The following is a 26,107-nucleotide window of genomic DNA, read 5'->3' as shown; positions in this document are numbered from 1 at the left end:
ACAATTACATACAAAAACATGCAGCAAAAAATGATATGGTTTCCGATAGCCATGTAGATTGTATTGACACCAAAAGACATATGAGCAAATAAATACCACATGCTTGCTCGGTTAGATCAAATAACAGCGATATTAAAATAATCTGTAACTAGAATAATGTCTGGCCACACAGCTATCTGATTACAGGAAGGCAAAAAAAAAAAAGGGTCTGATGTTTTTAAGGAAACTTTCATATGGCTGGTGCTGGGTTGACACAGTTTCTCTGAACTGTTTCCAGAAAAGTCTCATGTTGGAATATTTTCACTTTACCTCAGACTGAATAAGGTCTCCCACGTTTCCAAAGAAGACTGAGTCCTCTGGCCATGTTTAACCTTTTGCAGCAGCATCTGTTGAAGTATGATGATGGGGCAGAATTTTTTTTTAAAGTTTTATGAATATTTTATTAAATTAACCAGCTCTGTCTTGGATGAGTATTTCGCCAATATATGATGGAATTGGGTGACAGTGTCATAAAATAATTATTGAATACAGCAGGAAACTAATGAGTATCTCACACCTAATGTCGCTCAAGCACCTATGGAAGCACACCCTTAAATATATTATTATCTCAGTTTGACCTCAGAGCGTAAACAAGACACTTCATGACCTGGGCACCCATGAGTAGTAAAGTTTATTTCACCGTCCACCTCATACATCAAGACTGTGACACTTGGATGGGGATTCAAGGAGTGATGATCGTGTGACGGAGCAGTGGAAGTTTTATTATGGTCCAAGAGCTGACTAATATAGACGGTCAATTCCACGACGTTGTGCCAGAGTGCAACAGCTATTTCAGTCCCCATGAGCTGCATGTTGGAGGTGATGATGAGGAGCCATGACACGGCTCAACTTCATGTTGGTTGTTATTATCAAGATCATGTGAGTGGGATTAAGTTTATTATAAAGTAGATTTCTCTGCTAATAGGACAAAAAAAAAAAAAAAAACTAGTTTTACTAGAGAAATTATTAACCCAAAAAGGTGAATTTTTTTCGTCGGGATCTGTGTAGTCAACATTTAATTTAATCCTTTTTGAGTTTTAATAATCTCTCTTTCATTAAAGCTACTTATTTAGTGAACACTTCAGTCTCAAGACACTACCTATATATTGCCATTCTGCCACTTGAATCCCAAATTGAAATATCAGAAGTTCTTTCCAGCAAAGACACGTAACCATTTCCTCATTCCCACCTGGAGAGTGAGCGAGAGAGGAAAGCCATGGAGCTCATTACTGGCTGGTTTTGTGAGTGTGCAGGCTGCTCAGCGCCGACTGGAGGCCTGACTTCTTGGGAGGGTCCGGACGGTCGTGGCTACAGTGATGTATGGGCAGATGCATCAAATCGCACAAGATAAACAAGCGATGAGTTTCATCAGGGCCATCATAGCTTTAATTTGGCTGCCTAATGAGTCAGATCTAGTGGCGGAGATAAGAGTTGTCAGAGGCCCGGCTCTAATGAATTTCTTGCCACTTGTAATCAAGGTTGCCTGTCTGAGGGGGGATGATTAATGGAACCCTGGAGGATTCCCTCGGCCCTCAGCCTTCATTACAGCTAATGCATTCTCAGGCAAATTAACAGCGAAATGCAGGCAAAAGCCAACGGGGAAGGGGAGAGAAAGAGAGAGGAAAGAAGGGAGAATGGGAGAGAGTGATGGGAACAGAGCGTTTATATAAGACAAAGGAGTGAGAGGAGGGTGAAGAGGAAGATAGCGTGGTCGGTATGAAACAGCCAGGTTGGCAAAAGGAGCAAGAAAGAGAGGAAGAGATGGACGGAAATCTGCAGATTAGTGAGAGGATATGGAAATGAGTTTAAAGGCATGAGTTTGGGGGAGTCAGAAAGGTCAGGGTGCAACATGGATGTACTGGTCAGACATGATGGAGCTGAAATTGATGAATGGATGTTCTAAGTCTGTGGGGATTCTGGAGAGGAGGAGAGATGGCCGGATTGAGGAAGCAGGGTGGATATAATTACTGGTTAAAGAGGTTAAACGGGTGAAGAGAGGAGGGGAAAAACAGCGAGCAACAGTAACATATCCAAATCCAGACAGGCACCAACGGACATGTAGATAAACCCCTCTCTGACGCCACCATAATGCAACATTTATGTCAGGACTGGGCACATTACTGACTGCTTGCTAAATAGGCTGTTAAAGTGGCCGGTGGCCAAGCAGCTTCCACATGTTATGGAAATATGGATTTAATGTTTGCAAATATGGTCTCATCAGGTCTTTGTGTACCCATCCATCAGCCGCAGACCCACCTCTGCAATCTTGGAGGCAATTTGTCTGAGAAGAGGTGGGCGGCAGAGAGCCCTCCTCACTGTTTAGCAGGCCCTGATGAAATATCAAAACACACAGCAGTGCAAGCGAGCGCTCTAGTCGCACCACAACAAACACAAGTGGCCGGGGTCTGCCAAGACGTGAGGCATGGTAATAAATTACAGGGCAGATTCTTTTCTTTTTTTTGTTGGCAATATTTTTCAGGAGGTGTAGAAAAAGCAAGTGCCAGCTGAGGTTAGTGTGAGCAGGGCCTTGAAGTTTTGACATTTAAAAACCCTTAAGACTCCGATTTCAAATGGGAAATCTTCTCTAACTGATATTTTATGTTAACCATAGTGACAAACCCACAGCCAATTATCTGCACATTCGAGTTTATTTTTAGTCCTCGAATCAGAGGTTTTCTAACAGAAAAGGAAACTCTTCAAAAGGTCATTGGACAATGTCTACCAGGCACCAAATATCAGACTCGGATTGCAACAAGCTAGTACCCATAATCGAGCATTTCACAGCAAAAAAACCAGATGGTCCAAAATGAGTTGGTGGAGACCAAAAACAGAGCAAAAAAGAGGGGAAATATTGGAGTTAAATGTGTCAAATACGACTTCAAATCAATGTGAGATTGATCAGATTTGATTGACAGCAACCAAACAATTTCCATCACATTCTGATTCAAATGGTGGTAAATCCTATTGGTCAAGGAACATGAAACACCAACTTATTCTTAATGAACCCCGCCAACATTAGACAACTAGGGAGAGCACAGAAAAAAATACTGAAATCTCTATTGTGAAAATAACAAAAACTGCTACTCCGTTACAACCAGCAAGGAAGCCGATTGAGGAAATTAGTTTTCAGAGCCTTTAAGCGTGACCTGGTGCACTGTGGCTCCATGTCAGGCCAGTGCTAAGGGAGGAAGAGGAAATACTAAAGAGAAACCAGGTGATAAAACACAAACAATGCAGGCCAACAGAGAGAGGAAGGAGATGAAGATATGCTGAGACAAGATTAGCAGGAAATAAGAAGTGGATTAGTGCGGGCTTGACTCCTCCGAACACTGAGATCTTTCAGTTTTCCCCACGGTGTTGTGCTGCCTGACACTAAGCCCAACTCTTTATCTTAATCCTCTTTCAGCAACTGTTGGGGGTCCCACAAGCAGGAAGTGAAGAGGCTGCTTTACTTACCTCAGGACAGGCGGAGTCGTGAGTGCTCGAGTCATCTCGGAGGCAAAGTTTGATGATGGAACATGTGAAAGAGGAGAAGATGAAATGGCAGTACGTTTTGACGTGACGGTGAGACTTTTAATTTGAAAGAGAGACTCACCTTGTCTGTTGAAGCATCAGCAGGTCAGGGTCCGTGAGCAACGGCAGCGTGATGGGAGGATGAATGAACACCACATACACATGACAAATGTGTCGATTTCCCTCAATCCAGGGAAGGCTACATCGTTTTTATTTGAGTGTTTATTATTATGCCAACAGTCAGCCAAGCATCCAAGCATACAACAAGTTACTCTTTAGCTTCTGCTTTGTTTCACGTTCTGAACGTAAAGAAATTACAATAGGAAAATGAACAAAAACCAAAAAACCAAAAAAAAAAGATATTTACATACTGCATTATAAATATGTCAAATGTACATCATTATACACAAGTACCAAAGATGGCCAGTTAATGTCGAGACCAAACAGAAGTACCTTAAAAATATGCCTAAGGAGAAACGAAAACAACATATCAAAATATGGTTTGTTGGTCAAGAGGACCTAAAACCAGTTTAATTTGTTTCTCTCTGAGGAGCTTGTCTTGAGATAAAAGCATTAAGCTAATATGTACACTTCATGTTATGTTTAGGGGGAAAAAAACAGGCAGGCTTCTAATGTTTTTTTTTTGTGTTTTTTTTCTCATCATCTACAGTATGTAAATAAGGGTTTAGGTAATCACTGTACACGTTTAAGTCCTCTCAGTAATCCCTTTGAACACTGAAATGTACTCACTCAAATAAATTGGTCAAGTAATGATCAGAAATAAGGCCAGTATCGTAGTACAGTACGAGTAAATTCAAAGCAATCCATTTGAATTTGTGGCTGTTTTTCCAACATCTGGAAAGAATTCATGCGACATTTTGGGAAATCTGCTTATTCATCTTGTTGCGAGTTAAAGGAGAAGATCGGTGCCACTCGGTCTTGATCCTCTCATTTCAATTTTGGCACGAAAGCAAATAAGCGAATTTACCTAAATGTCTATTTCTTTGCAATATGGCTATTGCCTGGATTTACGATTATCCTCTTTTGATCACATATATTGTTTTCAGTGCACTCTGAAAACAGGAATACTGTAAAACACAAAAATCATGTAGATAAGGTACCAAGTTCAAAACTTGCTCTGTAAACATACATTCTGCCTTTGTAAACCCATAAAATCAAGACATTTTAAAACCTCACAAATGGCAGTTGAAAAAAAAAGGGAAAATATTTTGTGCCAACTCCACCTGAAGTCACTTCTTATCCAAGTTCTACTTACTCTAAATGAATTGGCTTATCATGTCTGAGGAACACTGTACATCTGTATTAATGCAAACTAGTCATACTTCCCTCTATGGGCCTCTTTGCTCATTTTTAATCTCTAAATGTCTCACTTCAGTCACATGAATGCATTTTGTTACCTCCCTGCTTTTAGGCTGACGGGTTCTCAAGATGGGGGAGCGCACAGAAGGAAGAGGAAGGTTTTTTTTTTATTTTATTTTTTATCATTATCGACTCTAAACGTCTGAGTAAGTTCTTATAAGGAATAAGGCGAAGGAACAAGAACTACTTTTTACAGAGATCTGTACATTAAAACACAGTCATGTTCCCAAATTTTCCCGGAAGGTGTTTGTCTTCTCTCCAGCGTCCTTTCTCAACGCTCACGAACAGAAATGCCCAGTCGCTCTCTGCTGCACACGGCGAAGACGTAAGCACAGACGTGTCGTACAGTTAACGTACGGATGCGCGCACGCACACACAGTGCCATATATGTATTTCACAGCAACAATAGAGGAAATGCTCATTAGAGTACCGATTTAACAGCCTTTGGCTGCAGGAGGAGAATGGATATCCCAGTATGCTTGTGGTTTGAAATATGTGTCAAACAATTATTAACACAATCTAGTCGATTGGAAAATTACTCCAACAAAGACCTCTTACTGGGATAATTTCACTGTTTCATTCAAACCTTTGAGTTTGAATGAAACCCGGTTGAAGATGCACACTTACAAAGACATGTGGTTCAGTGGTCTTAAAACATTATGCCCCTTAATTCCTTTATAGTCATGAACACTTTTACTTGAGGATCGTGATAAGGATGGCGAAGGGAATGACTCACTGCAACCCAATAGGAATTCAGCAATCAACTCCTTTATGATGATCCGAATCTATTTCACTGTGAATGAAGTATCTAAATCATTTGAATTCTTTAAGTATAATTGCTTTGCCTTTGTATACGAATAGTATGTCAAGAGTTTGAAGGCTGTGTTGAAGACATACATCATTACGAAAGCTGTAACAGCCACTCATTGATATCATGAGATTAAAGTTTCTTTCCCACATTAGTGTTGTGTCACTTGTAAAACTATTCTTTACACTTTAATGTTATGATTCTCAGGCTTGGAAATTTGAAGAAAGTTTTTCACTCACACTCATTATGCAATCAGTTCACATCACAGAAGAGGAAGACATGAAAAGGAAAATGTTCAAGCATTAAGGAAATGCCTTTCGTAGGGAAGGTAAGAATGCCAAAGTAAGTCATTTGTTTGGTTGACGCTTAAAAAAAAAAAAAAAAAAAAAAAAAGCTTAAAGCTGATCGTGATCGTTTCAGACCAAGATTGAATAAATTTAACAAACAAAAATGAATAAAAAAAAAATCATAATATGAAATAAACAATGTACAATGTCCGAATCCCAAAACACTCACTTCTGTCAGCATAGTGGAATATCAACAGTAAGTCCATCACTCCTGATATCTCTCCATTGGTACTGATTCTGGGTTACACAGTGTGAAACAAAGGAGGAAGTACTGGGAAGAGACGCGGGCGGCTTCGCAGGTTCTGTTGTGTTTGTCTGTGGCTGCTTTCACGGCTCCTACATGATGCTGATACTGCGGTTGAGCTCACACTGGGCGTTGTTGTTGTTGATGTTGGGGTTGCGGCGGCTCATGTTGGGCGTGGGCACGGAGGTCAGGCTGCTGGTGTCGTTGGGGCAGCCGTGTTGAAGCAGTATGTCGGCGCACTCCTGGCTTCCAGCTCGTCGGGCGTAGGACAGCGGCGTCTGGCCGCGGGCGTCTCGACTTTTCACATCCACGCCGTACTGTGGGAAAAAATGCCAGAGATAAAAGGTAAATCAAATAAAATGCTCATTATTAGTAGTATTTAAATGGAATCAAAAGTTTGTAAAAATATGTTTAAAAAAAATATCAGGAATACATATTTCTGATTGTAATTAAAAAAAAATTTCCTTTTTTTTTTTTTTTTTACTTAAGAGGAATACTGATGCCTAATCAGCAGCTCATTTGTATTTTCTCCCTATTTTTGTCCTTCGTTTTCTGTAAATGGCAGACAATCAGCAGACAAGATAAGTTTTAGGTGACTGTGGACATCAGTTCATATCAAGTTGTTCTTCTTTCTTGAGTAAGAATAGTAAAATTGTAAAATGTTTGGCCTCACACATTTTCCTTTAAACTTGAAATCAAATTTCCCCCCGAAATTTTCATTAGTAGAATTTTTTTTTCCATTTTGTAAAGTTTATATATAATGTTCATACATGTATTTCCTGATGCTAAGACTTCCCTGACTTTGAAGTACCTGTTTTCTGCTTATATTCAGTTAAATTGTTCTGCTGTAAGACATGTTTGAAGGCCGTAGCATATATATATATATGTATAAATGTGTTTTTTCATGAAATTTGTGACGTTTTAACAACCTCTAGGAATCTATATTCAGCATTAACTTACATTTTTAGTTTTACTTTATAGGAAGTGTCCTGGGGTGTTTCTTCGAACAAACTGTGATCCAATACTGATACAAATTTTGATCCTAATTGTAGCAAAGATGTAGACTTAGACAGATATTTTAAGTCAAATTTATTTAGTTGAGTTACAACTAAAGGCAACTGTTGCTCAACAAATTAATTTCGTCAAAAGAATTGCTACTTCTACATAAAACTTTAATTTCTTGTGACTCTTTGGTGCGTGACATCAGTTTCTGTTTGCAGCAACATCTGGCAAGGTTGAAAGAGGTCAACTGGTCCACCCGCTTGTCCAAACACGAAATAACCTAAAAAAAAAAACTTTCATTCAACTCTGACCATTCCCACTCACCCAGATGAGCAGCTGCGTGATGACCACATTGGCCATGGCACACGAGAGGTGCAGAGCAGTGCGTCCGTCTCCATCCCCGTAGGTCTCATTAACCTCCTCCTTGGTGCCGTGGGCCAGCAGCAGCACCACCAACCTCAGGTCATCTTCCACCACCGCCCGTAGAAGCTGCTGCCCCAGAGGCACGTCGGACTGGGGCAGCCCCACCAGGAACAGCTTCTGCTCGTACTTGGCTCGGATCCAACGCTCCTTCTCCTCCCTGGAGAGAGAGGGGAAAGTGGCAGGAGCACCACGGGTCAGGCAGGGTGAAACATTGTGAACATGCTATGAGCAATTTCGCACCTAAGTTAAAGAACTTTCAAAACATATCTCATAATTTAGAGGCAGTGATTTAAAGGCGTGTACAAAAGGGAGAATGTGGACACACAAGGGAAATATTACTGTAATAGGCCTAAGAGACTTACTGGAGTCAAGTGACATTTCTAAATTATTAGGGCCCAGGAAAGTGACGAGGCTTCACTATCACAGTGGGAAATAATACAGTGAGATAGTCTGCAGAGATGAGAGAATGCCAGAGGGTGTGACGCTTTGGGCAATATTCCAGTTTCCAGTGATTATGGTCGACAGCATGACGGTTAGAGCCTGGCCAGCTTTCTAAAGGTTACACATCTTGAACACCATGTCTGCTGTGGACAATACAGGAAGGCGGGGGATGTATTTTTATCAGCGCTGTCGGCTGTCAGTCTGAACTGGTGGATCCCCTCCACAAAAGAGGCAGTGTGTCTCAGAGCCCCAGTCTCCCTTGGGGTGGCTGGGCCCTGAGTCAGATCGATGGGGCTGAATGGCAGCCAGAAAGGGACGGTGGGATGTGGGGCTCCTACACTCCAGCCTGCAGCAGAGAATAGAGACTGAGGGAAGGCTCCATCCTGTATCACCAGGCAGAACTCTATCTATTGCTCTCCATCTTGACCCCCCGTTTCATTCTCTGCCCACATACAAACTGTCCAAATAAGAAAGAAAAAAAAAATCAATATCAATATGTGAATGACTGAGCATGCCCAGTGTGGTACTAACCCGGTGACCCTGTCAGTCGGTGTGATAAGGGGAGCAGAAAGAGACTGTTGTTTGGATTTGTGGTTGACTGACAGAAAGGAAAAGGTTTGTACGGATAAGTTAAAGCGGCAACGCTGGCTGGAGTGACAAGGCCCTCGTGGGACTCTCCATCAACGGGCCTAGGCTTGGCAGCATGTACAAACTGACAATATAACTCAATTCACTTGTATTTCATCACAATAACTGTGAAAACAAACTCAACCAGCATGCTTTATTTCCATAATTAACCTTTTAGATGAAACAACAATAGCCTACATCACATCTATACATTGACTTATAGATAAGTGGGAAGGTTTTGAGTTATTCCTTTTTCTGGTTTGTGAAATTAGCATTTAAAGCCTTCGCCTGCTGTTTGTAATTCTTTTTGCCAACAAATTCTACTGAAAGATCAAAAGCAAGAATGTATTAGTTTGTGTGTTAGTACTTCCTGAGTGTGCTTACTTATCTAACACAGCCCCAAGTCTGTTTCAAACTCCAAATATTCTTCCTAAAACAGCTGGGCAGCAGACCTTTTTTTTTTTTTTTTCTTTTTTTTTTAACCAGATATCCCTCAAACAGGAGTCTGTTTGTTGGGAACTACATTCAGCTGCGGATTAATACACATTTGGTGCACTGGTGATTATATAGCAACATAAGAGTGCTTGGGATAGTTGTAAAGGAAAGTACAGTGCCATTGTTCATAATAAAGCAACACGTCACCAATTCTAATAATTTTAGGACAACAATGGAGTTCTGTGACACACTGGTGGTGATTTCGGCTGCGTAGTCAACGTTTAGCAGGATCATTTCAGTGGTGTATTTTGTTCTTTCTTCTACTTGCTTAGCCACGTGGGGCAATGTAAAACACAGCATAATGCTAATCTTAGCTTAATACTAATGTTAGCTGTTTGTCATTGATTTTAACAAGTGGACATAATGGCATATTGACATGGTTACAAGATAAAAAAAAAAAAAAAAAAAACAGGTGTTCCCTACATGCCTCCCGCTGCTGATTGATTTGAGTGAATATTGTGCATTTTCTAATTAATAAATGTATTCTTTGAGTTTAAAACGGAAGCCTACTGTTATTGTTGCTGTTATTTAGTCTTTCTGATGCTGCATTGTTAAATCCTTGAATTTATTTTATGAAAATAATTGTTGGTATCTGCAGTGGAAATTTTGGTACGGTAGCGTACATCGTGTTACATAGTCTCAAAAGTTCAGGAACCTCTGCTCTAGATAAGCCACAGAGCGAACTAAAAATGACTTCCTAATGGAAAAGTAGTTGCGACTTAAAATTGAGACATATAGACATAAGGACATATAGAGTTATGTCTCAAAATCATGGTGAGTAAAACAAAACTATCTGAACGATTCTGCACTGCTACATGTACACAAGAAAAAATATTTCTTTTTTGAATTTTGGGTGAAGCTGCACTTTAAGTCTTTCTCCGTTCAGATCTTTATCAATCCCAGCAGCCATTTTAACAATAGTAACCAGTTCAAAATTAGTCACCCCTCATTATTACGACCTTAGCAGCCAGGTGTCGAGGCTGCCAGCACACCGCAGACAGCAACCATTTTCAGACTCATATGTCAGCTGCCAGGCTCACTTCACGGAGCAGTCCGTCTTGCACAGAGGAGCTTGGCACCTGCCCTAACTACAGGAGTTAAGGGTGTGATGGAAGAGGGGTGAGTCTTTATCAGCACCGAAGTAGAGATTGATTAACTACAAAAACACCACCAGAAGCTCATAAAGCAGCTTAACCCACATCTTAAAATAGTCTTAAAGCTATTGCGCCTATAAGCATATGGGTACATTTTCGTTATGACCTCAAAGAAAATGTGGAGGAGAGAGTCCTTCACCCGGCTACACCATAAGCAAATCTTTTCTTAAGGAAGAGGGTATTATGTGAACAACAATACAGCCCTAATGGCAGGCAATTGCAGTGGCGAAGAGTTTTATGGTCTAAGACCTCCATCAATCCCTACTCAGTCATTATGTGTAGAAAAGCCTGTTAGCAAATCAATTGGCCTTAGAACCAGCGGACTGCTCAGAAACAGGAAGGGGCTGTCTTGCCCCCTACCATTATTTCCGGAGTACTCTTTGCCAGTAAAAAAAAACACACTTGTTTTCAAAAAAAAGTTAAGTCGGTCTGAAACTGAACTGTAATCCTAAAGGCAAAATCGCCAAACTTTAACAAAAGTCTAAGCATCGTTAAAAACAATCAGCGAGAGCTGTTGTCCGAAGTTTGTTTCAGAGAGCTGCACCATGAATGAGATGCTGAATCTGTAGAGCCCACTGAATTGATATGAGCTAAATGAGGCAGAAAGTTAGCACCAAGATGTGAAACAAAAAGACTGAGGAGAGCCATTAAGAAGACGTCAACATCTCAGAAAGGAGCCCCGAGGACACTTTGTTAGCCTTCGCTACAAAATCAGCCCTGAAGACCTGCAGTAAAAAGGCCTCACTCGCTGCTGATGCTGAGCTTTAAATTCAACAAATTCACAGTTCTTTCTAGACAGTCCACTTAAAATAAAAAAAAATAGCAGCCAGGCAGTGGTTTTGAAAAATACCACAGCTGCTGCCACTTGAAAGACAGAGTTTGAAAGGAAGTGAAATGGTAATCACGCCTCTGTCTTTTGTTTGAAATAAAAAACAATCCAAACAGAGGTTGGCTTTAGACAGTCAGGGGGGGGAAACTGAGACCCTTGAAAAGGACACTTCCTCACCGCAGGAGGAAGAAAAATAAAATCAGCAGATTTAGCATGTCAAAGAGCCAGGACAGAGTGGGAGGGGAGTTGGAGAGGCAAAGGAGAGTGAATTTTCACAGCATGGGGGGATATTTAGGAAATTGAACTGATGGTTACTCCTACAGTACACACCCGCGCGCACACACACACACACACACACACACACACGCACGCACGCACGCACGCACGCACGCACAGCCGCCATGTCCCCACTCGGGCTTCAGCACATACTTGTTCTAAATTTCTCTGTTGCTTAGGGGACAGAGGGAAGCTTAAAGTTCCCAATAAAAATGCCTGTGTCTCTTTCAACTTAAAAACAAGTTGTTTGCTTCGCCACAAACCTCCTCCGTCATCTCGCAGCTGATCATCTCTGTTTTACTTTCTTTCACCGACTTTGAATTTGAATGAAATCTTGGGCAAACATCAAGACGCTTACTGAGTCTAAAGTGGAAATGGGATTCCTGTCTGGAGCTGGTGTCCCCTTTCATTTGCCTATGCAGAGCCCACCTCGATAAAGGCAGCTTTAACAGTAGAGAAAGGCCTCTTTTATAATTGTATTAGAGCTCTGTCCCTCCAGCTCTCCGTTGAGCAATGGATTCTGACCCTGACTTAATTAAGTGGCAAATGGCAGAATGATTCTCCTAAAACCCAGCCCACGGAGTCAAGAACACATGACTGAATTCAAATAAAGAGGGACAAACAAGGATAATTAGTCAAGCCTGAAAGACAAAAGCGAACAGGAATTTATAGGAAGGGAAGGGGAATCTATGACGCATTGGGTGGAGCTAGTGGTGGAGGAGCCTCAATGACCAATCTGACTGCGTGCCGTAAAGGTGCATTGGTCCACAGGAAGAGGAGGATGTCCGTCCCACCGCTCACCCATCTTTCAAACCCAAGTCCTCCTAAACTATCAAAGCATCTACAGCTCCTCCTACTCTTCCATGAGCATCCAAATTCACAGTGGATACATCAAATAGACGCACTGAAGGGGAGAAATGGTGGCGGTGGTGGAGGGAGGGGGGCCTTCGGGTTTGACCGGCCTGAACAGACTTCACAGTGGGGGTGGGTGACTTGTATGGGACCAATTCCCATGCAGCCAGCGGCTTCACTTCCACAAACCGAGGGGAGGGAAGAGTCGAGAGTGAGGAAGAGGGACAGCAGCAGAAAAGACAAGAGAGGGGGCCGAGAGGGAGACGGCAGAGATGAAAAAAAACGCACACAACAGGGAAAGAAAGCTGGGCCCCAAAGCATCAAAGGTTGCTAAGGGCGAGAAATGAAGGAGCAACACAGTAAACGCCACAGCAAGAGTACTAAATAAGGCCTCCAATGTTCCAGCGGGTTACAGTGTAGACATGGTATGCTATGCTCTGAGAACAACAGCTCTGAAAGAATTAAGACAAATATTTTTACAAGACGATTAGATGACACTTTTCTTGCTCAGAGAGCGTAGTCTGGACAGATGACCAGAATTCAGACGGTTGTTGTGTTGAGCTCTGGCCAATGGGGGAGCATCTGGGTGCTGAAGGCAGGCAGAGGGATGAGTTGAATATATTGTGACATTAATGAGGTTGTCAGACTCCTCATGATGGAGTGGCTGTGTTTTTGTGCCAGCAAGACTAACACCCTTAAATGCTCATGCTGTTAACCCCTGCTGAACCCTCGCCTCGCATACAAAGCTGAGGGGACAGTAACACATGGCCCCGCTTAAGTGTGCAGTCTGCTTCACGAGGACATTTTTAAATCCCGTGATTATTTTTCTTTCAAGTAACCAGACTGAAAACTTTATTATGATTTTGTAAAGCTAACCCTACTGCATTGCGTGGTTAAGTAGGCTGTGCTGTAATGAAGCAGTCCTTCCTCTATGTCCACCTGGCCCTGAAACCCGGTGGCATGTGGGCAATTAGTGACTGCGGAACCACTTCTCCCACACAGGGCTAATTACTGACCTGTGGGTTTCATTTAGAGAGAGAGAGAACGAGAGAGAGGGAGGACATGGGAAGACCCAGCTATTCATTTGTCTTAATTAATTACTCTTTCACCACTAGGGCTCCTGGCAAGGCCGGCTATTCTAAAATCTCTTCAGAGAGTTGGCGTTCCAGACCTGCTAACCTGTGAGTAGCCCGGAAGCTTTGCTCTGTGTTTTGGGGACTAATGTGAAGGACAGGACCAAATGTAATCGGATCCTAAAACTGAAGTCTTATGGCCGTTACACTGATTTTGTAAACAGCAACAAACAGGTTGGGAGGACGAGCCGAGGTGTTGCGACTAGAGCAGAAGGGGTTAAAACAGGCGGCGGGGCCAGGTTTGGAGAGGTTAGCGGTGTGATTCATTTTTATTACCACGCAGACCCTGCAGGCGGCAGGAGCGGCAAATTATTTCTGAAACAAAGTGGAGGGCTCTCATCAGACCTATTACCTGCCTGTGGCCGAGGGCGGCGCGGAGCCTACAGAGGGTGACAGTGAGAGGCCCACGTCAGTGAGGGATAGCCGTCCACATCCGTCCATGCTCCAGGACATTTCCCCCAAATGAGAACTGGTGTCTGTGTCTGTGTATGTGGGTGTGGGTGTGTGCGTGTGTGGGGGGGGGTTTCAGTTTGTGGGTGTGTGCCAGCTGAAGATAAGGGGAAATTTAGCCGTTGGACCTCTCCCACAGAATCCGTCAAAATAATCTGTAGTGTTTTCTATCACAAACATGCCAAGCAATTAGAGGTGATGTGCAAAACACAATGACTCCTAGGTGCTAATTAAAAGAACAACTCCCCCTGTAATATGCTGACTGTGGAGATCAGCCACAACGCAGAGCTCCCACAAATGTATTATCCCAGATTTAACCAGAGCCTGGTCAGATCTGACTTCCGCTTTCAGTGCACCGGCACCACTATATAATGAGGCATCATTTATAAATTGCAACTAATGGCTTCATTGGTTAATTAATTATTAATTCTTTATAAATCAGTTTAAAGATATTAAAAGTAACTTCTGGGTTGCCAGGTTGTGAAAAGTTGGTGGCACTGCCTCACTTCTTACCTTCTGGAAGGTGGTTGTATACAATGTGGACCAAAAAACTGCCAGGATAATATTTAAAAACTCCATTATACATGACTTAACTCTGAACACTACAACTGCAGACTTGATGGTTTATGAGAATGTTAGAAACTCCTTTATAAGTAGATAAACCATATTTATAAGTGCATAGTTACTTAAAAAAGGATCATAACCAGCCAATGTGATTTTTCTCCTATTTAAGGCTATTCTAAAAACATTAGCACATGATTTATTGACTGTTATTAAAGCCATCAATTATTAATGTATATAAAAAGAGTTGGTTATTACCAAATTAAAGGGTCATCATGAGTCAAAAGGATTTTTTACAACTTGGAAATCCAAAATGCGTTCCTATTAATGTCTTATAGATGATTAAAAAAGCACAGCAAGGGATTCATTTACATTACAAAGGCTTTAGTTGCAACCCAACTTTAAGGGTGGATGGTACTGTTCATCCTTCTGTACGGTGTAAAAACAGGTGATTAGGTGGCATACATACATATACATACAGAATGCGTGCATATAAACAAGCTTCCCTTTATGATGTCTGTAATAATCCTGATGTACATCTAATTTCTTTTCTGTGCGAATCTGCGTGCCACAAATGTGTATAGTGTTCTTTCAATGCAGAATATCATAAGCTAAACCAATCTTGTGGATGAATGCTTTTAAGTTAAATCTCAAAAATGCAAGGGGCTAAAACTAGTCTTGCAGGAGACATTCAATCAGACACTGAGTTGATATTCAGGTAGTTACTGAATCGTTTAGATTAGATGTCACTAATGTTTAGTGGGAGTCAGGAGCCATATACTGGCTGCCTGGGTAACATCACAAAGCTGCTACATGTCACCAATGTGACACAATTAAAACCCTCTCGTATGTGCTGTGTTCAAGTTAAGAGAAGCACTCACAGAATTGAAAACCCTCCATCCCATTACATTGGTTACATTCATCATTCATGATAAAGCAAATTAATTTAATGCCAGTGTTTACCCCACATTGTTACATGTATTCTGTCTGCAACAAATCCAGCAGCATCCCAGTAACCAGTGGCCATGTATGATATTTACAACTGCAGTTTTTTTGTCTAAAGATTAGTTATCCTGCAAATGAGATTTATTGTTTGACAGTGAAAACTAATAGAGATGCTGCTTCGGGATGAGATCGGATTTTTTAGACAATGAAGAAGCTTCCTGCTCGAGGCGACGTGGGACTGACAGTGGTAGGGAGAGGAATCAACATCAATAATCTTTCATCAAGTCCACAGTGGAGCACTTTAGCACAGATACCATTCAATAAACAACTGTAGGCCATCATTCAGTAGTGAACTGGCCAGAGAGCGGGGGGATGGATTCAGCTGTTTGAAAACACAAACAGCATTTTAGTGACCATTTTATATCGTCCCAGTACGTGCACACAAACAGGTAGTGAGTTTGTGCTGAAGGGAGCCTTGTATTGCTTTTTTATTTTAGTGCTACTGCTTCAAAATAATACAATGTATTCAGTTCTCCAGAAAATGGACACTCTCAGAACATGATACATGATTGGGGACTTCACAGATTCTGAGGGAAGCAAAACTGGCCCCTCATTTTTCTGTTGTTTGATGGAGGCGGGGAAAGTGGCCGAGGCCCTCCACTTTTGGTGGTGAGCACCCCATGGTTTATCTATAAAACGTGTCTGATATTTTACATATTGAATTATATTGTATTAACCAACGCACTGGCTTAACATTACAAAAAACAAACATGGCAACGAAACATGGTCCTTATAAAGCCATAATATTGTATTTGTTATAATATTTCAGCCATAAAAGTTGTAGCTGCAGCAACAGAATCAACAGTTGTAGTAAAATAAAAAGAAACCAGCTCTGCTTGTCTGTTGGTTTGTCACTTTTCTTAACAAAGTTACAAAGCTGTGATGTTAAAGCAGTCTAATGCCACCAGGGAGACCCTACAGACAGTCTTTGCAGTGACAGACAGAGTGATGACCCGGCTCTGTGTGATGGATATGTGACAGGGCAGCTTGGGGCCCGAGGGCCTGGCTCTTGGGGTGGGGTTTAGCCATAATGGTGTGCTTAATTACCTGCGCAGCCACACAGCAGGTCATTAGTCAGGCTGGGACGCTAGGTCTCACCTGTCACCAAGAGATAAACAATCCTCCTACCAGATCTGGGTACCTCAGAGGGGAAGGGAAGAGACACTTGGTGGGGTGAGTTAGATGAGGGCAGTACGGGGCGAGTGGAAAAATATAATTTAAGTTACATATTAAAAAGATGTAACGCTACTTGTTTGGATCCAAAAGCAAAACACGCTGGTTTTGCTTGGTATGTCGTGAAAGTTACAAACTTAAACCGAGACTGAATGCGTACCCTAAATCTCAGAAGGAGCACAGGGGTTTGTTTCAGATGTGGTTTAGATTGTAAAAATATTTTCTTGATTAGCATTTACATGTCAAGTGACAAACTTGATGGATTTGAAGCAAGTCAGAGCATTTATCAGGGAAGTGCTAAGCGATGTCACACACACACAGCTTTCATGAATTATGGTCTTCAAGTCGAGGCAGCAGAGGGACAAACAGCAGATACTGTGTTGGAAATATTATGAAGAGACAGTGGTGATATACTGTGGATGACTGTGGTGTCACTGGTGATCAGTGTGTACAGGACGGACTGAAGCTCAGACATAAAATACTGTGGTTTTGGCTCAGTAGGCTGACATTTATGGACCCCTGGTGCTTCTTATGGAGCATTTTGTTGTGTGAACTGCCTGTGCTGAAATGTGGGTGGCTAATAAACGGCAGCTAATGGAGAGAAGACGGTGCTGCCTTCTCCTTCTATAATCTCTGTACGCTTCATTAAGCAGCACCTTTACTTGCAGTGGGATGCTAACCTGGTGCTGTCGCTCCCTGGCTTGCTGTATCCCTCCAAAGCGCCCTCCCACACGCTGTTGGCCATCGTGTTCCCGATGGCGGTCATCACCATGCTGAGCTCCACCGGCCAGTCGTCTAGGTCCAGAGAGCGCACACGAGACAGGTGTGTCCCCAGATTCCTATGGATGCCCGAGCACTCGATGCACATCAAGGCACCCAGGTTCAAACTGGCCCAGTCCGGGTCTGCATGACACAAGATAAGAAGTGATTATAAAATGGAGCCAGACAACAAGAGGACTTTACAAATTACCTTGAACAGCTTATTGATGATGATTTTTACACATATTTTTATGTTTATAACCTCTGTCGGAATTTTTTTTTACACTGCATTGAAACCTTTTCACATAAAATCATGTAGTCATGGCGAAGAAACAAATTCTGCACCTCTACTGATCGCATGAATTTTGAACATTTGGCGTCAATTTTCAGATATGACCAAGGAGTATCCAACATAACCGAGTCTACAAATCAAACCAACTTGACAGAAGTTCCTGTAAAGGTTGCTAGATGCTGGCTCCAAATGCTGTCTCTAGCGTCACAAGTCTGACGAATGTTTACTAGCTTTAAACCTAGCCACAAAACAGATTTTCAATGGTGATGATGCACAAGTTGGCAAAATAAAATGATCAAACTGCTTCTCTTCTTCTCATATGATAATAGGGCCAACTCTGTAAACACTGAAGTACTGGTGGGTATTTGAAATAATATTATTCTTTTTTTTAAAGTTGGCCATTGTCCCATTCAGCATGTTGAAGTATGCTGTGGCCAGCTAAATGGGAGAATGTTTGTTGGTAGGATTTCTTGACTGACTGGTGTTTAGCTCAATCAGATGCAGCCACAGTGGTTGCAAATTTCTCAGCTAACTTTAGTATCACTCAGTTGCTAAAGTTTGGATTTGAAAAAACTCCAGTCACTGACAATAATGGCAGTAAATGAGAGTAAAGTACATACAAATCCAACCTTAAAATAGAATTGACAGCTTTTCTACTTAATTTTAAACATTGTTTCTCTTTCTGAGACTGCAAACCAACCATACTGGAAGGATCTTGGTAATTCCTTAGTAAAATTAAGCAATCAAGTTCAATTCTGTTGCAGTTACAGATTTTTATGATGTAATTGGACATATTTGGTCACATATACAGCAGATAATGCTAAGAGAGTTTTACTCACTGGGTGCATCGCAGTCCACACAGAAGCTGTTTCCCCTCACGTTTCGTATGGACTGAATGGCCATCGCATCACTTTGGCTGCCTAACCGAGACTGTGAGAAATGAAGGAGAGAATAAGTCAACAGGAACTAATTATTTCAGTTGGAAGTAACAGAAGGCAAACAATTATAGCTGGACTCAAATCATAGACAACCAGCGAGGAGAGGGAGAGAAGAGCTTGTTCAAAAAGTCTTAGCAACAGACTGAGGCAGAGAAAATATGAATATGAAAATGAGGCTGTGTCTCCCCAGTATGCTGACACAAGCCGCGTTCTATCTCTGATGTCTGTCAGTTCTAATAAGAGATCCCCCACACTGCGGTGCACCTGTCTGACAACCTCCCACATGTGACAGCTTGAAGTGGGTGAGGAGGGGGAAGGCGCAATAAAGGCTGGAAAGGAGGGGAAAAAGAAGAATGTAAATGAAGCAGCAGAATTGTAGGATGATGACGAGGTTTTGATCAGACGATAATCGCCCATCCTGTCCAGTTCCTCTGATCTTTCACGACCTACTGTACCTTGTTCTTTATGCTCTCACAGGACTGCAGGCTGGCAAAGATCTGGCTCTCGATGGCTTGGACCCACAACTCCCTCTCCTCATATGTGGACGCTTCGAAGTTCCACGTCTGACCCGTCAAGGACACAATGATGAACTCAAAGGAATCCTCTTGCTCTGGAAAACAAGAAAAAAAAACCCTATAAATTAGCATTTAATTGGCTTCTCTGTGTTTCACATCTGTACAGTGGAAAATCAGCATCTGTCACCACACTGAAGGGCTGCGTGTAAGCTGGCACAACACGCGTGTCGGTTGTGCAATCTGCCTCTGCAAGTTAGCGAGGCCCATCTATGCACAGATCCACGATGGCACGGGCTTCGGTTAAACTCAACACATTCAAATGAGTTCTTGGCACCTTATGCGCTGTGGTTTTGTTTGATTGCCTCAAAATCTCCAAATAATAAACGCTTTTATTGCTTTTGGGCATAGCCATATAACTTTAAGAGACCGCTGAAACTCTAAATAACAACACAGTTTTATAACATTGAAACTTTTGAGTTTGTCACTTGAAAATATTCTGATGATGTTTGGATTTACAGACTTTGGTGTTTTGAAACACGAATCTGATCTAAATGTACTATAAATGTTTCGGATACTTCACTGGGTGTTTTGAGTCAACATTTGGCACATTAGCCTTTATTATTAATAGATGATAGTACAGATTGACAAGAAATCAGGTAAGAGCATGAAAGGACATGCAGCAACGGTACCCAGCTGGAATCAAAGCATGCAAATATGAAGCATATTTGTAAGATGGAATATATATTAAATATTAAGTCATTTGAAAGACAAAAATCAACCAGAAATATGCAGCCATCTGATGCAATGATGAAGTTGGAAAATATGGAAAATTAAAAATTCCTGGTATGTTTAGACTTGAATTTGAGCTGCTACACATACAAACACGTGTACATGCACAATCCTTGTATACTTTTCTGTTTTGTTAAAGCTGTTTATGTTCCCGTCATTTTGTAAATGAAAAACAAGGACCGCATGAAAATGTGTTTTTGAGGGTACCGACCAGACTGTATTCTGGAGTTATCACCTGCACTCTTGCAGCCTCCGTAGAGGCTTTCTATACTTTCTATGAAGAGGTTTCCTGCCTCTCCTGCCTGCCTTACTGAATAATCAAGCCTCAGGACTGCGAGAAGTAATTTTAAGATCACACTTTTCAATATAATAAAAACAAATTGTAAATACTGTGAAAGCTTGGTAAATTAATTTGGATAAAGAGTTCCTTAAAATCTCTTATCATTTTTATATCCATTATCTCAAAATGGATTTCCTCTTTCTTGATATAATGTGAAGACATTTTACTTCAAACTGGCTTTAAGCATTAGGAATCAGTGCCTTTTTTAAAAAAAATTTTACACCCATTCTTTGTGTTTAACTAAGATTCATGAAAATGTCACCTGTCGTTTTCAAAGAAGAGGTCTGACACAACATATGTTCCAACACATGCTGCAATGCTTCTGCTGTTCAGCAGCAACTCATTAACGCTGTACTGTACAATATGACTCGTGTTAATGTCTCTGGTCTGCGCACATGCTTGAGCTCATAGCCAAATGATTTGTAATTACCTAATTATGCCTATGCAAATAGTCACCTCATTAGCATAAACCATGTTTGGAGGACTGCAGGCAAACAGACGTGAGAGGATTGTTTTTTCCTTTGATCCACTATGTCGTGGAAATAGATGTGCCGATATGCTATTTGTGTGCAATGTTTATAGCCCAAGGTGTCGATATCATTTATCATTTAAAGAAGTTGGAAAGCAAGTTGTTCTTTTATCCCAAAAATATATTCAGACTTTCACTGTCATCCATTCTGGCATTTGATAGGATTTCTTCAATATTAATTAGGCTCTGTATGAGTTATAAAATGATGGTAATATCATGATGATAAGATCGTCACACCAATCATCTAATCAAAGAAATTACTACAGTTTAAATTTATAATCAATCCACCCTCCTTGCTGCGAGACACAGTCCTGTGCTGTTAAATGACAGATGTCTGACGGACGCCACTAATGTAGCAATCCCAGTGCTGCGGCGGAGGGCCATCTCTTCAGGGTGAAAGCAATAATCCAATTAGCTCGACACCGACTTCAATTATCTGATTTAGTTTGTGGAATTGACTGGAGGTCAGAGAGAATCAATAAAGACTTGGAAGCCTCTTTATTTAGACTTGGAGAGAAGAAGTCTTCATGTAGGTGTGACATTTTTAAGTACTGATGGGATTATAATATAAATAATATGACAGAATTAAGGTGGTACTTTTTGTGGAACTTCAAAGTAAAAGAGAATAAAAGCAAAAAAATATGTAAAGAAAGTTAAATAAATAAAAAAAGATTAATTGCAATAAATGCAGTAGAAATACATTTTCTTTTGGCCAATATCCCTACAGGTACAATAACTAATGCATTTGATTATAATTTGTGGTTTCCAGACTCAAATGTTGTTGTACTTGTGTTTTTGTCTTTTTAAAAACCTGAACAGAGCTAATTATTCTGTTGGCTGCCCAGGCAATAAATTGGAGGCATTAAAACACTTTCATTATGGAGATTAAAAAAGCAATGGATGGCTGCTTTCTTAAACTGATGAGTGTACAAGGGAAAACAAATCCAATTCTCCATGCATAGTAATGCACACATGAAACATACTATAGCCATGAAACACTGGAGCGTGTGCAGCAGGGAGCTTTATGCGAGATGCAGGTATCGTCAATACGTGCAGCTCCGGCACACTGATATTACTTTTTAATGCCATCCACTGTGTAGCAGTTCAGCCCCATGTGTAAGCACGATGCTGGGGGTTAACGTGTTCGCCTCACAGACAGTAAATCTGAGCATGAACGATGTGTCAAAGGTATCACTGCTATCTCACAAGCACCTGCCATGATGAGCTTGTAAAAGGGCCATTAGTGCTTCTGTTATTACTCAATTGTTGCAGTTAGCACATGGCTAGCAGAGGAACGATCACCATGTCACATTAACATAAGCATTAACCTCCTGACCATATCTATCTGCGAGCCAACGATCAACAAGTTCTTGCCAATTAGAAATAAATTAACAGAGCTCTGCCAGTGGGCGGACAAGGAAGAACACAATTTAAAGCCAATGGAGGCGCCGACTGTGAAGAATGTGCGAAATATGATTTTCCTTAATTAACATGGCATAATAAAAAGGAAATTATGGCGTAATGGCCGTGGAGCTGCAAAGAGGAAGGAAGAGATAAAGATGCACATCTTCGTCCGACATTTACATGGATCATAAAACTGTTCGGGAACCTCTCAGTTACAGATGTTGTTCATCCGATGCTTAATGGCTTCTTGCAGCGACACAACAGCACTTTAATTAGCAAAATGTTTCTTCATGATGCAAAAATAGGTGGAAAATAGTTTTTTTATATTTACTCTATGAAGTGAGGGTAACTGATACTTAAGTAGTATACTTACATACAGTTCTTGTACTTCAGTAACTCCCTTGTGTGTTATTTTATGCCTCTACTTTATTACATTGCAGACAGAAATATTGTACCTTTATTCCACTCTGTATATCTGCTTAAGTTACTTTGCAGGTTTAGATTTTACATATGAAACACTTAATTATCTATTAAATACTGTTAATTTTTTATCGATTAAACCAGTGGATTACTACCCTTTAGGCTATTAACCAATTACAAAAAAAGCAGAGTGTAGTTGGGACCTCGTGTCACGTTTCAGATGTCTATACATTTTTTAATGTTTCACTAAAAAGTAATTTCACTCTTAAACTTTTCAGATAAATTCACTTAAATGTACATTTTTAAGTAAAGTAACTGTACAAGACCCAAATTGGGAAAAGTATCTACTTTGTGGCGGATAAATTATTCCAAAAATGACTATATTTTTGTGTTTTCTCTTCACTATTACTGATCTCATGACTCACCCTTATTATTGTGTGACCCTTTGGAGGGGCCTGACCCCAAGGTTGGAAACCAGCTATGAAAGTAAAACACTATTTTGTGCATCACTATTCATCAAATAGTGTTTTATATAATTACTGTGATACTTGAAGAGCATTTAGCTGATGGTAATTCTGTACTTTTACTTAAACTGTACTTTAAATGCAGGACTTCTACTTTTTTTTGGTAATTGTTGTGGTGGTATTGTTTCATAGTGAAAGACCTGAGTACTTCCGGCTGACAGTAAAGGTATTTGTTTGACCTGAAAATCAAACTGGAACCTGACAGAACACAGGGTGACCCGAGGATGGTGATTCCTCTATTGCTGTGCCTGTGCAGCAGATGTGCTGCAGAGGACCTGTGGACCAGATTAGCACCTCGGGGGTTTGGTGCTGAACACAGCTGTGCTGTCTATATGGCAGTCTGCGACACAGCCTCTGTTCCGTCTAAGCCTCTCAAAGACCTCTGGAAATCCCTGTGACGAACCCTTTAAAAGGACTTAGCAAACAGCTCTTCACCTTGAGGACTCTTTATTTCATCCATTTGTGTGAACGCTTGACTGAAACGATGACAAGGTGCAGAGGTGCACGAGGTGAGCTATTGTTTTGGTGTGTAGGATGTGTTGTGTTGTGTTGTATGCATGCATCAGGCAGTCACTTAAAGAAGTGCTTGCCGTTCCTGTGAATTAACGAGCAGTTGGGAAGAACAGGCCAGGGCGGTGCCATCTGTAAATGTCACAGGCACTGCTTGCTCATTTTACACATCATTAAAGCCAATATTCCTAACCTGTATCAGAGCAATCAGGAGCAGGCCATTACTGCAACAGGGGCCCCAGGGGAACCACGACCAAACTCAGAAAGAAAAGAGCAGTGAGGAAGAGAGAGATAGAGCACACTCTTTATCTATCCGACACACTGCACACACACTCCTGCACACGCACACGCTCAAACAAACAAGAAGCACACCTTCCAACAATAAACAAACACATGAAATCAGCACCAATACCACCACTCTAATAGCTATCGCATTTAACAACAGAGCAGAATGAAAACAGGGCCAATTATACATGTATCTGTGGGCAGTGTGTATAGAGCCCAAATGAGAATCTTGTTATTCCTTTCTCTCCATACTGTGGCGCTCGGAAAGCTAAGCCATTACAAGAGTGGAGGCTCCAGGGACAGCTTTCGGAAATGAGAGCGAGTCAGGGAGTGACAAAACAAAGTATTGAGATAAACACCCACCATTAGCACAGGCAGTTAAACCTCCATTTCCTAATCCTCAGCTGGACTCCAGAGGATATTAACCCTTACTTTACAAAGGTGCAGGACAACAGGATACTGGATTAACCTGGACTTTCCCTGTAAACTATATATTATTATTGATCGGCACGTTTTTTGTTTTTCTTCTGATCTGAACCTCAGGTACTAGTGTGGCGAAAGAGAGTGAAGACAATCCAGCAAAAGTTTTAAAAACCTGACTAACAGTGGTATTAACATTGTTGTAAAAGAATCTCTGTGCCTTTAAACCAGTTTTCTCATCAGTTAAGTTAGTATTTACTCTTCTTGCAGCTCAACATTACCGCAAATTGGTATTGGTGGAGAAGTCTTGTTATTACGTTTAAGATTATAAAATGGTTGTATCCCAGCGGATCAACACTATTTTGAGGCTCCTCATTATGGATGTGTCCTGTGTACGTCATGCTGTTATAAAAACTTCATATTGTGATAATGGCAATATCCTGACTTGCTATGCAGCATAATATTGTGATGTATGTTTAATCTGTTACTTACAAACAGCAAAAAAATGTTTTTAAAAAAATGACTAGAATACTTTTTTATACAGACTCTGAGTTCTTGTCGTTGTTTACAAACTAAATATTTTTTGTAAATGTTTTACTGAATATTTGCAAGAAAACTGTTAAATTCACACTGACATATGTACAGTATAACTAGAACACATATTTTCTTGCAACTGTATGTTCTGGAAATTAATAATATGATATTTTCCAGTATTTTGCCACATCGTTGTTGCAGAAATACCCTGAAAAATTGTGATATCATTTTAAGGTCATATCGCTAAGCACAACTCCTCATCCCCATCCAGTAGTAAATGATCTTTTTCTACAGCATACTTCTCGTGTCAACAGCATGAAGATGAGCTGAAACTTACTGGATTAATATTAAAGCTCATCTGTGCTTCAACTTTTGGTTATTTACATTTTTTTTTTTTTTTTACTGATGTTCACATATTCAGTTCATATTGCATCTTTTGGGGCAGAATGACATGTAATATCAAACTTGGTTTAGGTAGTGCAAGATAGCGCACAGTTTGAGTTTTTTGAGTTTTCCATTTAAATGGATATTTAAAGTCAGATTTCACCAGTGATCCTCCTCCCCTCGCATAAATGTCCACATTCTGCTCCAGTTGATCAGACTGGTCTAGATTTCCACCTTATCTGTTACAATGATTTGATAATGCCGGATACTGTTGAGAGTCCTTTCTACAAACTTAAAAAGAATTTCCCCATCCTCCTGTAACTGCTGATAACATCGTGTTGAGGGCTTTTAATCACTTTAAATTCAACCAATTGAAATGTAAAATGAAACAACCTGATAACTTAAACTGATTATTTAATTTTCTTCCCGTTCTAATTAAAAAAAAATTAGTTTGTTAAATAACGTAAGCTCAGTCCTACTCTGTCACAAATGCGGTCGTCCATGTGAGCTTATTATAGTTTATAGAGTGCATGTCTTAGAATGCAAGCACTGTCTTTAGTACGGACGCACATTGGATTCACCAGAGACAAAAAATTATCTTGTTAGCATGACTTCTTATTTCGTAAATAAAAGATCCAACAGATTTACCTGAGACAAGATTAAGGTGGTTTTCAGTCACTATTTCACTTTATGTGGCCACCTGATTTAACTG

The 26,107-nt window shown here is 40.8% G+C and overlaps 1 protein-coding gene across 2 annotated transcripts in view; it reads right to left on the bottom strand.

Moving 5' to 3' along the window:
• Window positions 1-3,726: 3,726 nt before the first annotated feature.
• The window catches only part of agap3 (ArfGAP with GTPase domain, ankyrin repeat and PH domain 3), a 112,758-nt gene continuing 90,377 nt past the window's right edge, over window positions 3,727-26,107 (bottom strand). For both annotated transcript variants that reach the window (XM_069692153.1, XM_069692152.1), the window contains exons 14-18: window positions 19,197-19,351; window positions 18,643-18,733; window positions 17,433-17,655; window positions 7,658-7,913; window positions 3,727-6,648 (exon numbers count right to left, since the gene is read on the bottom strand). In XM_069692153.1, the coding sequence (XP_069548254.1) occupies window positions 6,424-6,648; window positions 7,658-7,913; window positions 17,433-17,655; window positions 18,643-18,733; window positions 19,197-19,351 (950 nt within the window). In that variant the 3' untranslated portion in view covers window positions 3,727-6,423. The remainder of the gene's footprint in view (window positions 6,649-7,657; window positions 7,914-17,432; window positions 17,656-18,642; window positions 18,734-19,196; window positions 19,352-26,107) is intronic.

The sequence above is a fragment of the Brachyistius frenatus genome, unplaced genomic scaffold (genome assembly GCF_029030835.1).
Source record: "Brachyistius frenatus isolate BFR_SWC_R1_liver_20210118 unplaced genomic scaffold, ASM2903083v1 Contig_12, whole genome shotgun sequence".
In the NCBI taxonomy this organism is placed as follows: Eukaryota; Metazoa; Chordata; class Actinopteri; family Embiotocidae; genus Brachyistius; species Brachyistius frenatus.
This window is presented reverse-complemented; position numbering and strand designations above follow the sequence as displayed.